A 14,286-nucleotide genomic window follows, 5' to 3' on the forward strand; every position below is an offset into this window, starting at 1 on the left:
CCAGTCCCATCCAGCTTACAGAGAAGACTCTCATCTGCAGATGGTAAGCCACACATTTTTATGTCAGCACTGATGAGCATTTGAAATAAATATTTTAGTGTGTGCTGTTGATGTCAGGCCATTTGTGTGTATTGCTGTAGTGTCTGCAATAGTGGCACCACTGTTAGTTTGCTAGCATATATTGGAATACAGTTGTGTAGGTATTAATAGTGTCCTGTGTTTCTTGCTTTTTATCACAGGTGATCATGACAGTGAAATTTTGGGCCCTCTGCCACCTGATGTCATTGTGTCAGACCCTGATGATGATGATGGTGGCCAAACTGAAGCACAGTCAGGGGGTGCTGAGATTGAGGGTGACCATGAGGTTAACATAGAGCCATTCCCTGCAGTTCCATCAGACACAGACAGGAGGCCTACACCTACCCATTTCAGTGACACCACAGATACTGGAAAAGTGAAGGGTGAGACCACTGATCAGGTGTGATTACTGTGACTTCAGTGCCTGTGGAGTCTGGTCGTAGCCAAAGTGTGTGCAAGGTGCCATGCAGGAGGGCTGATAGGGATGCTCAGAGGGGGCTTGCTGTCCTTCCTTCACCTGGTGCAAGTGTTTCTTCCCATGCCACTCAATGTATGTTTAGGGCCATCATGGAGGCACAGGTATGTTCCCATAGGTGCTCCAGACAAATGCTCGGGGTTGCAGATGTGGCTGAGGATGACATATGTGAATCCCTCCACTGTGTTGCTGATTCCATGGATTGAGTGAATGAAACATTGAAACATGGGGTGTCTGCCATGGAACGTGCGGTGTATGTGATGGAACATCATTTGGGACGTGAACAGCATCTTCATGGGGGGTAGGTCAGCCACATCATCTGCTGTCAGATAACGTGTCCATGCCCAATCACTTTCCCATAGTGGCAGCACTTCCACTGCACTGTCAGTGAGTGTGCTGTCCACCCACAGACATGGCAGAACATGGGGCCATGGTCTTGGGCATCAGCATAAAGGGAGCTTGCCCTGTAGACAGTCACATTCAGGAAGCAACAGTGCATCTGACTGTGAGAGTGGATGTGCCAGTTCAACTTCTGGCAGAGTCAGTTCTCATGGTCAGGGATGACAACAATGAACTGCCACCTCTACCGTGCATGGCTCACACCTGTCTGGCATAACAAGATGTCATCCATGCAGACTCTCACACACCACTTTCACCTTGAGGACTCCTACAGACACATACAACAGTTACATGGTTCAGCTGTGCAGCTTCAAACTCATTCTGTCTCACTGGCCATTTGTTGGTTTATCCAAATGTCTGCTGGCTTCTCTTTCTTACTAACACACAGTCGCCAACCTTTTGTGTCAGTCTAGGCTTCCTGCCCCCAACACAACACCCTGTGCAAGTGATGATAACTGTGCCATAACCTATTTTCTATCCTTTGGATTCAGTGCTACATAAGCTTTGTGTCTGATGCTCAGGGTGCATATCTGACTTAAAGTGTTTACTATATCTGAATTTTTGGTGCTGAATTGGTACTTTTACAATTTACATATATTGGCCTTGGAAAGATACAGAACTGATAGCATTAACATTTCCCAACTTTATTGCAAATGATCTTGTGAGGGTTGTGAAGTCAGAAACTGCAATGTGTATCATTACTTTCTAACTTCTCTCTTTAATGAATTTCCATTACAAATGTATGGTGCTAAACTGGACCATGCAGTGACTGGCACTACTTTTCAGGGGTATGACTGTGTGAATCTTTGATGCCTGATGCCTACTACTTAAAGGAGAACTCCACCCTTTCATACAGTTTAACTCAATCATTAGGTTTCTTTTCTCCCTACAATATGGTTCCAGAATTGTGTATGTACCAGAAACCTGCTAGTAGTTTTTAAAACTTTTATTTCCTTGCATTGGAGTCAAATGAAGGGAAAGTCCATCTACATTTTTTTTAAACTCAACTTCTCACATACTTTGCAAAGAAATGTGTCTCTACCTGCATGACATATCATAGACACAGTTAAATCTGTAGTTTATCCTGTCAGGTACTGCTGTCAATCTTAGGTGGGTAATTAACCCTGCTAATGTCAGGAACACAGCAGCTGATATATAAAAAGACAGAAACTGTGGAATTGTTTCCACTGTTTTTATTACAGAGGGGAGGAGAACTTAACACTCTCCTTTCATAGCAAAACAAAGCAATTAGATCAGTCAGAGGTGTAAAGGCAATTGTCAACTCTTCTGACAAATTTACATAAGCAGCAACACAGTGTTGAAATTCTAAGCTTTAAATGTTATTTATAATAGTTTGTGCTAAAATAACTTGAGTAGTAGAAAACATTTCTGTGATATTTAGAGAAAAGTCAGTAAACATTTTTTCTTGTAAAGTATAAATGCATTTACCATTTTCAAGCCCCTCCCCCCACCCCCAGGCCAGAACTGCAGAAAGAAAGGTGGTAACTATATCAACTAGGTGCACTGATTCTTCTTCTTCTGGATTTTTCCCAGTTAGGGGTCGCCACAGCGGATCATCTGTCCGCTCATGATTGGTAGTGGAGTTTTTACAGTGTTGAGTTGCCAGCCCAGCGCCCAACCTTCCACAGAAGGCACACACACACACCTAGGACCAATTTAGAGTGTCCAGTTTACCTATTACATGACTTTGGGATGTGGGAGGAAACCAGAGCACCCGGAGGAAACCCACATGACCACAGGGAGGACATGCAGACTCCGCACAGGAGGCACTCCAGCCAAGGATTGAACCGAAGAACCTCTTGTTGTGAGGCGGCAACGCTAACCGCTGCTCCACCTTGGCCTCCCCAACTAGGTGCACTGATACTGTTCATAAAACAATCTTTTATGCTTTGTGTAACATCATCCCAGAGGGGGGTGCATACCTGTTGTATGCAGATCCATTGTAAGATATTCCCACTGACTGAGTCAGTCCTTGCATTATCAGAGAGCAACCGTAATATACAGCTGAATTTACTTTAACATACATTTACTATGTGCCCTTGCATTAAGAACACTAAGAAAAGGAAATCAGAAGTACTTAACTGTGTTTAAATGCACACACACACACACACACACACACACTATATGTATATGTATATGTGTGTGTGTGTGTGTGTGTGTGTGTGTGTGTGTGTGTGTGTGTGTGTGTATGCATGTGTGCAATATCTATGCATACAATTAATTATTTATACTAAACATAGTATAGTTAAGCATTATTAATGTATACAAAATGTTGCTCAATGATTTACTTGGTCACTGTCACACATTGGCTATGTGTTCCACATGCAATCTTGGTCAATGTCTTTCTGTCAGTATTTTTTTCTTTGTATTGCTAAGTGCATTTAATAATTGTTATTATCTTTGCCAGTGTAATTTATGTTGTGGCTGAAAAGGATCCTGGGACCAGTTCAGTTTCCTGGTTACCAAAGTATAAATAAATACAAAATAGAAAAAAAGAGGGGGAACATGACAGAAATAATTGGGGAACTAATAAAGCACATTTTAAGTCTTGGTTACCAAAGTATAAATAAATACAAAATAAAAAAGGAGGGGGAACATGACAGAAATAATTGAGGAACTAGTAAAGCACATTTTAAGTCTGCATCATTCATGAGAGAGAAAATTCCTCCTAGTGAAAGCATTGAGAAGTAGCAGACAAACAGTTATATATATATATCTTATTACATAGGTAAGCACCTAGACACAAAGTGCCTTTTCAGGCATAACCCTGGAGAAATGTCTGTCTGAACAACTTCCTCAAAGTAAGTAAAAGAGACTGTAGCAATCAATCCCAGAACAGCTTCAAGGTATAAGTTCATAAGCACATACATTTAATCTAGTGGGAAAACTTGTTTGTTATGCAATATTTTTAAAACATTTGTGCCCCTTACGTATACCTCTGTGAGAATCAGGCAATCACCCCATTGTCAACTCTTTACTCTAACCTTTCTCAGCACATAAGGATGACAACAAAGAGACATGAGAAGCAGGGATCACAGCCAACATCCAACAGGGATAAGGAGACTTTGTGTTTGCTCATAACTTGTGGTTGTCAGGTACACTGCCTAAGAAGGAAGTGCCCTGGTGGCCCAGTGGTGTTTGTGTGAGTGTGACGCATGCCTGTGTGTGCACATGCTTTTGCACACTTAAACCAAAATCAAATCCTGCCTCACAGCTAAGCAGTGGGTTGCTGGCCAAAACATCCATTATTGCTTCTTTTGTTAGTACTAGAACACACCCTGTCTTTTAGAGATGTCATTTATATTATAGGCAACCCAAGCTCAGTCGTTACATATCTGCTCCCCAGCACGCTTCTCTAGGGTGAAAAGTAGCTAATCAAAGCTGTAGTTAGATATGCTTCCCTCTGCATTATGGAGACAGGATTATAGTATACAGGATCTAATTATTGTGTTCTGCAATTAGGAGAACTTTTCCAGAACCCATTACCACTGGAATTGAAGGACACGTCCATATGTTGTTATTTGCATAGGACTGCTTAGCACCTACTTGCCTGGGAGGATCCTTTTCTAACACATTTTCTGTCTGCCCTAACTTCACTGCTATGTATTAACATAAAGCAATTGAGAGAAAATTTTTTAAAGCAAACTACACAGATGATTCACAGTTTCAACAAAATGTTCATAAAAACTGTAACATTTTTGTTAAGAAATGCAAGGTTTCAAAATTACTCAGAAACTTCAACTTGACCGAAAGGAAATCTTTTGTTTTGATTCCATGAGTTTATATGCAGGACTGTGTATCAGCAATTTGGCCAGTCCATTACAAATTGGCAGTAATTTTCCCGAGAATGCTGTTTTTTCAAACCACTATTTCACAAACATTCCCAAACTTAGGATTAATTGTATGTACTGCATTAAGCTACCCTGCCTTACTTTACAATTTCGTTTGGTCTAACCATAGACAAATGATTTCTATGCTGATACATTAATTTGGGTGGATGCATTCATTAAACAGATTCTTTATGTATTGCCAGCTGAATGAGAACAGTCACACACAATGAATGAGACAAAGTATTTGCAAAACATAAAGCATAATGAGGTGTTTGACAACAGACAGAGCGTAATCATGATATGTGGTAGGAAAGATCACAAGGAAAACATGCTTACAAGCTATGTGGTGATCATACTTCACCAGGGAAAGCTTCGGATGCTGCACATACATCAAAATGCTTTCATTTTATGATTTCCTGAACTTACAATTATTTTACAATGAATAAAGATTTCCAGAAGCTTATATAATATTTTATACTGGTAAAAGCCAATCAAAATACTCCATTTCCTGTTTCTGTGTTGTAGTATAACAAGGTACATAACACTATGAACTGAGCTTTTCCTCTGGTCAACACACTTACCTGTAACCTTTGGTAGTTTCTGTCGTGTTAGTGGAATTCTAGGCAGTTTCATGCTGATCCTACCAAATCTGCCACAGAAACGTCTTTGGACTTTTTTCGTTGTGCAGTTTTCCTGCTTGGCACTGAAAAAAGCAATATGCCGTATGAGAGAAGGCAGAATTTGTTCTGATATTCCACATTAATGTTAAGAAGCAATATAAATAAAATAGGTGTTTTCTATATGTTCCATCAGAAATTAAAATTAAGCTATCATTTGTGAATTCAGGTTTTACAGATTTGGCATCTGCAGTATTTTGTACTTATTTTATGCATAGAGCATTATGTTCTGGGAATATAACTTTTGAACATTTAAGTTTAAATCAACAGTAAACAGAAGCATAGCTTTTGCAGTTCCTTGCCATGTTATCTGCAAAGACAGGACACTGTTTTTCAAAAAAAGAAAAAGGAAAAAATAAAAGAATGTGATATGGAACACTTCAGTCAGTGCTGTGTGCAGCTACTGAAAGGATTAGAGGATTAGGAGAAAAGGTTGTGCTGGTATCTTTTACATCTAGCTTGGGATAAGCAATCGAGACAGACATGAATTCTCGGTCTTGACTCTTCTCTGGTCTGAAGGTACTGACAAGATACAAAAGGCAATGCAAAAGTGAGAGTAAGACAGAAACAGAGAAAAATACTGCATTGACCAAAAGATGCAATAAAAACAAACCAGTAGCATTTCCTTCAGAATGTCAAAACAATTAGAAGCAAACATTATAAAGTTCAGAGACTTCAATCATACAAATTTTCTACAATTCAATGGTAAAGTTTAAAACTTCAAATTTAACAGTATTGCCTAATATACTGAAACAGCAAGCAGTTGCATAAACAAACTCTACAAGCACCTGGAAGTCCCTGCCAGATCCAAACAAAATGCGATGTGTAAAAGTAAGCCAGCCTGATGGTGTACATATATAAAACATAGAATACAATATAAAGGGTTCTTAAACTGTAATGCAAAAAAAAGTTCAAATCAAGGTTAATATTAAAAAGCCATCAAATGAATCTAAATGTGTTACTACACAATGCCAGGAGCATAAATAAGAAAATCCACTCCCTCTAAGCTCTCCTCTAAGCTCTCCTCACCCTGGAGAATGCAGACATTTATGCACTTACCAAAACATGGTTTAAAGGTATGGAGAGCACTCTGTAGTGTACAGCTACAATACCTTTACCTTTCCCACATTTAGGCCAGCTACTGTACAGGCAGGAACTACAGGTGGAGGTGTTTCAATCTAAATCATAAACAAACTCACTGCAAGGCTAGACAAACAGGAAGTTGTGGTTGAGCTTCTCTACATCCAAATTTGGATAGGGAAACTCTCCTTGCAAGCTATACGTCACCCTCTATCACTCATACTTAAACTTATTGGAGACACTCATCATTCAATCCAATACCATATTCATAGATGACTTAAACTACCTCACTATAAACTGAGAATCATTCATGACACCAAACTAGCAGGCCCAGAGATTCCTGGACTTTGCAAAAAACACTCTGGACCACACAATCCATACGCTCATACCTCTCAACCTCTTAGTGCAAGAAATCTGGACAAAGCCTGACAAAATGGGGGGAGGGGGTCAGAGGCCCAAAAACAGGGACATATTTTAAATATTGCTCTTATAAACCTAAAAAGTTGCTAGAGTAACAGGGTTTGTTTTAATTTACATTTTCTGAAGGATTCGAAGTCTGAAATTGAAATGTATGTTATTATTTAGTAACTGAAATCCTTAGATCACTCCAGTGAATTGCCAGAAAATCGCAAGTTTTATAAGGAACAGACCAAAAATATGAAGCAAAAATCTGGACAGTTGAGAGGTATGCATACACCCATTAGGGATGCAAACATACTACACCTCAACCCTGTGAACACATCTGCCTATTCACAATTGTTCACAGAAACCCTGTACAATCATGTTAATACAGGCATAGAGACATCGGTGCCAACCTGCAATAAGCTCAGAACAAACATAGAAAAAAAGCCCTGGAGAAATCCAAACACCAATAAGATGTACAACAAAAGGAAGAAAGTCATAGCAAAAATTAAGAAGTGCAACATCTATCAGGATAAAAAAGTCTTTCATCAGTCTAAAAAGACTATTAAGAGGGCAAATCAAGTTTACCAAAGACAGTTCTGAGGTAAAAATAATTTCTCAGGCCAAGGAAATCCATAGGGCTCTATTTAGTAATGTTGAGAACATCAAATGCACTACACAATAGTATGCAGACCTAATTGCAAATGAAGCCACCTACATGGAGCTAGAAGGTCTAGCAAATCTACTGGCTGATAAATTCAGCTCTAATTTTACCCCTTCACCACTCCTACCTTGCCACCTCCCAGGAAATCCCATCAAGCATAACCCTCAACTATAACTAGGGAACATGTCTTACATGCACTCTCCAAAGTCAAGAACACTGCATTGATGACCCCTGATAATATCTCAGTAGGCCTAATAACTAGCAAGAAACATGACTTATTAGGACCACCAGAGCCACTGTTTAACCATAGCCTCCAGGCAGGCTTTATGCCAAGCAAATGGAGAACTGCAATGGACATCTCTCTGCACAACGGTCTGAGTAGTCTCATATATCAATGGAAAGAATCATCATGGAAATGATTAATAATTAGAAAGCCTGCAGAAACTGGATCCAGCCCAGCTTGGTTTCATCAAGGGCATAGCATGCCTACTTAGCCTGGTGGACTTCTTTGAGAAGGTCATCAAGGCAATGGATGAGGACAAAACAGTGCATATTACCTACCTTGAGCTGGCTAAGGCATATGATACAATACTCCACTCAGACATTGCAAACAAATGTATGGAGATAGGCATACACCCCTATGTTAAGCATTGGATACCAAACTGGTTGTCAGATAGATTCAGGAAATTAGAATAGGGGAATCCACTTGCACAAAAAAGGTCAATCACTAGTGGAGTCACTCAGGGGTCTGTGCTGGGTCAATTCCTTTTTGACATCTACTTCTTTGAAGTTAAGAACAACATCTAGGGCCTCTGGCTAACCAAGTCCTCAGGTGATTGCAAACTAGGAACTGTCATAGAATCCTTGCTCGACACTAACATCATCCAGGAAAGTGTAAAACAGAGAAAACTGACTGGTGTCAGAGGCGTGGTTTGAAACCCAGTGCCAATAAATGCATAATAGTTCTCTTTAGAAAGGAAGCTATCCCAGGAAACTATCTCATTGATAACACACTCCTAACAGTAGAACTAGTAGTCAGGGATTTGTGGTCATATGTAGACAGTGATGTCTCTAAGATAGTATGGAAATCATCATATAAGCAAAGGCATAGCATCTAGGTTCAAAGAAGTCATTGTACTAGTGTAGTCAGTCCTTACCAGGCCCATCATTATGTACAACGTACCCTCCATTATGTTCCTGACCAGGCATATGCAACTAAGGGAATGTCAACAGAGGTTCCTCAAAAAAAGAATACAGGGTATTAACAATATGCCCTATTTAGAATGCCTCAAAACACTATCCCTGTACTCTGTCTCCTACAGACTGTTGATGGGCGATCTTTACCTGGCATATAAGGCATCCTTGGAACCCACTGTGATAAACGTTTGCATATCCAGGAACTGAACAGCATCAGAACTACCTAATCTAGGGCCTTAAACTTTGCCTGCAGCATAAACAGGACATGTTGGAGGGAGAGGAACGTATCACAGAGAATACCCCTTCTCTGGAACTGGCTTCCCATCCATGTGAAGCAGAGTTCTTCCATAACATTACTTAAGCATAACCTGGACCAGTGGAGGGGAAATCAGAAATTCCCCCCTGGTCTGGTACCTATGTCTCTAATTGACAGAAGCAGCCTGTAAAATCTGACCATCCATGCCCTAGTCTGGCTTACACATACCCCTTAAAATAACCTCTAGGGCGCCAAAATGTGATGGATACATTCTGGATGCATAGCTAGGCTAATAAAGGTCCCTGTAGTCATTAGTCTAGTATACACCTATAAACCTATGAACACAGGAACACAAAGAAACTAAAGATACTCCATTGGGAATAAGAAGGCATTGTGTGAACTTAGACTACCATCAGATGTGAAAGAAAATAACAAATCCTTGCAATATTGGTGTCACCCCAAGTCACCTTCTGGCACACAGACACTCCAAATGGTACTAATACATGTCAACAACTGTTGCTTAAAGATGGGTTAAAACTAAAAGTTAAAAAAATACATCAATGCATTTCATAAACAACCTTTTCATTCATTTTATAGTATAGACAATGCCCAACTTCAAAATGAAAGGGTGGTAAAAGACCTTAAAACACGAGTAGGTAATTTCCATGCCTTTGATCATTACATTGCAAGAGTCTTTAGGGAATAACCAATACCTTCTCCAAGTACACAAACCCAAACTATCTGCAGGTCAACTCTTGTACTCCTGGACAATCTCCAAAACTTGAAATAACCTTCTGGCATCTTTATGCCTTCATCCAAGACTTTCAAACACACACTGCATAGTCACTTCTCTTCCATGTGGATCTGTAATTGCTTGGTTCTCTCCTCAGCCATTACCTAAACTCAGTCCTCTACTTTTTCTATGTAGACTTATTGCACTTCTCTACTTAATCCTAATATAAAATATGAAAGTAATTTTGTTTTGCAATTAACTTTTTGTATCTTCTGTAATTTGAATCTCTTTATCCTAAAATATGTCTTTGTAAAAAAATGTTTTATCTTTTGTTCAAACTTGCTTAGTTTGTTAGTTTTGCTCTTGTTTTTTTTTTCTATTTAAATTTTCTGGGGCTTTCCCCCTGGGCCTCCACTGAAAATGGGCCAACCTGGCCCAGTGGACTTTCCCGGTAAACAAATGTCAATAAATAAATAAATATCTTTACCTGGCACAAGTGATTGCAAAAGGTATTTCATCTAGATCCATGGAAGTTCTTACTCCTCTATATTTGAGCATTGATCAGACCTATTATTGAATATAATGCTAATTTTGAGATGTATCTTACTAGTGATATCAAGAAACAGCAAAGATCCCAGAGATTCCTAAGTAAAAAGACCACAGGCTTAAAAGACCAGAGATACCTGGTGATACTGAAAGCACTGTCAATATATTTAATGTACAACAGACTCTTCAAGGATGGTTAGTGCCTTACCTTTTAGGCCATTATGGATCCAGTAGTCCAAATCCTCTTATAACTCTACAAATCAAACAGTCCCACTACCTTAGAACCATGGATTTAAATCTGCTTCAGCAAATAAACAATACAAAGTAGACATGCTGATATCTCAGTTGCTTGTCACACAACACTTACCCCTTTATATGGAACATACTTCACTATCTCATTACCCAGAAAAGAAGGCTGTAGGGTAAGTAAAAGTCCCTGTCAAGGGGATTGTTCAATACAAATGGAGTAGGATATGACATCAACCATGGGATTTTGAGAGGAAGCCTATACTGTAGCAGTGATTGTATTATGTATGCATTTACTATGGGACCCAAGGCTCTGTGACACAGAAAGATGAAGCCCTAACTGTGACCCTGCTTAACAAGTTTCAATAGTGGCTTTAATGTTGAAACAACTTGGTAGGGGAGGGTGGCAATAAGTGGTTGGTTTCAGTCTTATTCTTGTTTTGGGGAAGAAATGATGATTTCCTGGTCAGCCAATTCACAACTTAGAAAGATGAGGAAAAAAATATCACTGACCACAGCGATGTTGGATTTACTGATTCAAGATGGCAAAGGTAGCATTTGTAGGAATCTGTACTACAACACCTACATACCATGTCTGGACAAATGAGGCATCTACAGTAATACAAGTGCTCACATCAGGCAATATGGTATAAGGTTAGGGACTTAAAGGCGAGAAGTTCTAATGGTTGTCTGTATGACAGCCCCAGTGATTGCTGTTTGCCTCACAAGGAATGAATAGGTTGGGAATGTCTCGCTCCCTGTAATAAATGAATGTTCCAACTGATCTTGGGGGGGGGGGGGTTCTGATGGTTCTCAGGCCGTGAGGTACCAAAAATGAAAATAATTTACAGTTATGGTGCATATGCTCACATGACTGTACTATGTCCTTCATAAAGATCATTGCTGCAATGTAATATATTATCTGTGTGCAGAGTACTTAAAGGTAATTTGCTACATATACAATGGAGGAAGACAAAGCATAGATTCCTGAGCCTGAGATACAAAATCTACATGGTTTCTGGATTGTATAGTGCGCATGTAGCATATGGAAATGCCTGTGTCATGGGACAGCCACATATGCCATCAGAAGGAATGCCTGGTTAAGGACTCAAGCCCTCCCTAAAGATACAAAATGCAAATATCGAGTGTACCGATAGATAATGTGCCGATTTTGATACTTCTTCCCAAAACAAATCCGCAAAGGGCACCATTCAAATTACTTTTTCGAACCCAGCAGATAAAACAGCCTCAGCTATACAGGAGATTCCTACTACCCCAGAAGAGCATTCTAAAGTAAAAGGTATGAGTAGTCATCTCACAGATATGGCACATTTCTATGCAAAATCAATGTGCCATCTCCTACCCATTTAATGCTTTACCATGACAGTCATAGCAGAAGACAATACAATTAGCCAAAGATTTTGATAAGGCTAGTTTGGACACTGGTCAATCTTATTTTATTGGCATAACATACACAACCAACCAATTAATTTGCCTAAATTCATTGATCAGAGTAATATCTCAGTTGCTTGTGCGCATTCATTAGATGCAAATTTCATTCCCCCTATTTTTCACTTTTTGGTAGCAGGTAATTGGAGAGCTTGATTTAAACCCAATGCTGAGACACCTTTAGGAACTGAGGCTGGGATGGTTATGACGGCCAAACTATCTTTTGAGAAAGACTGGATAAGTCTCCTTACCTACTGGGGCTTGCTATTAATGGCCTCTTCTAACAGATGTAATGGCTGCTAGAAAATGGTGTTCCATGAAATGCATTTCAAAGCAACTGTGCTTACTGTCTCAAAAGAAGGCCTTATAAGTGTCATAGTTATAAAATTCAAGACAGGGAAAAAATATAAACTAGGTGACATAAAATGAAGGATTCCTTTCAGGAATGGTTAGACTTACAAAACAAGATGCATAGGATGTGATCTGAGACAAGCTGCAATGGCTGACAAATGGGTTTAACAGAGATTGATGTCTAGCCTTTGTCAGATAACACTGCCAAATATGTTAGGATGAGGGCAGTAGAGGCAGTTTTTTGCCACTGCTTGAGCAGAGGTGCACCAGATTGAGAACTTCTTCATAATCAGGAAGGACTTTTAGTATTAAGCTACCCTGTTTTTAGGGGTATACAAGAACTGAAACCACAGAGAGACTATGCTAAAATCATCTATACTGTCAGATGGGGCTGCTGTTGTGTTGATGTACTAGGAAACCACTTTGTTTTGTTATTAAAGGGTGCAATGCATTAGACAAGGAAGATGTCCTTCAATACTCATTTGAAATAGTTGATAAATATGTAGCTACCTTGGGCCATGGGATACTATTAGGTTAACCCCTGGCATTGTCCATGTTTTAGCAACACTTCTGGGAGCAGTAGAATGGGAGGGAAGATGTACAGAAGGTAGTGGCTCCAATGCATCACCACCCATGTTCCCCTGTGTTCTCCTGCATGTGTAGTTGGACTATAACCTCCTTCACTATTGCTCTGACAGATGAACAACTCTTATACGTAGTGGATTCCACCACTGCACCAATCTGCTACTAGTCTGGTCCATCACTTGTGCACTGACATACCAGAGAGTTTTGGTTAGAGGGAAAGTACCTATGCCCGTTCCCACAGTATCACAGTCAAACTGCAAAGTGGGTATGACTGAGCATCACTCTGTTGAGGTACCACATCACTGCAGTATTACCTACTACTGTAAACAGGGTGACCAGGTGTAACACTCATTTTAAAACTGGTAGTCTATTAATCAAGAAATCATCTCATTTGAATTTATATGCCTGGTTTTGAATGTATTGGACTATGTTTTAGTTTATTTATTTATTTATTATGTATTACTAAAATAAATAAAATAAAATAAATACATTTGATACAGAAAATGACTGTGGTGTTCCCTCAGATTATTCAGGTGTTTCTGGGTTTTTATTACATGTTTCCTGAGCAGGATTAACAGGGCCTTTAAAACTGAGGCAGATATGTATGTCCCAGGGAATTTAAAAATACCTTTGATATCAGATGTCACGTCTATGCTATGTGAATAAAGAAATGTTGCAGCAAAACCATTTTTTTTCCTAATGAATGGACAACCTTCCTACTCTGATGTCCTGTTGCATCCCCAGGAAAGTGTTAATAGAGTATGGAGTTAAGCTCGATTTTTGTACATAAAAGAAGATTCCAACGTTGGTCACACAGGGAAGACATTATTCCCAAAACCTCTTGGAAGGATGTTGTCAGACAGTCATCCAAGTAAAGTATGATGTGCCTCTTCCTAGCTTTAACATTGGTAATAAATAGTACAGATCAGGTGATAGATCCATGGGCTTCAGTCTACAGTCTAAAAGATAGTAAAGTTAATTTGTAGCATTTGTTCACTACCATTAAAGGGAGCAACCACCTGTGGTCCGTCTGAATAGGTGTATGTAAATAACTGTTCTTCACTTCTAAGGTCACTACTTGTGCATTCTCTTTAATCAATAGGAGCAAGGCCTGTAGCATGAACATTTTGAACTTTGACTTACAGCTATTTTTGCTTGAAGAGGTTCAAAACTGATATTCGTGAGCCATCTTTTGCTGGTACAAGCAACAGCCATGAGAAGAAACATTTCCCTGCTCTTGCTTGGAAACTATTTCTATGGCCTTGGTGTTCAATGAATGTTCCAAAGCAGGTATAGC

General features: G+C 39.5%; 1 protein-coding gene across 1 annotated transcript in view; it reads right to left on the bottom strand.

Annotated features, from left to right (window-relative positions):
* SCARF2 (scavenger receptor class F member 2) overlaps window positions 1-14,286 on the bottom strand; it is a 1,458,836-nt gene that overhangs the window by 455,634 nt on the left and 988,916 nt on the right. The window contains exon 9 of the mRNA XM_044068378.1: window positions 5,385-5,506. Coding sequence (XP_043924313.1) covers window positions 5,385-5,506 — 122 coding nt within the window. The remainder of the gene's footprint in view (window positions 1-5,384; window positions 5,507-14,286) is intronic.

This window comes from Protopterus annectens, chromosome 4.part0 (assembly GCF_019279795.1).
Source record: "Protopterus annectens isolate FY-2018-M chromosome 4.part0, PAN1.0, whole genome shotgun sequence".
NCBI classification, from domain to species: Eukaryota; Metazoa; Chordata; order Ceratodontiformes; family Protopteridae; genus Protopterus; species Protopterus annectens.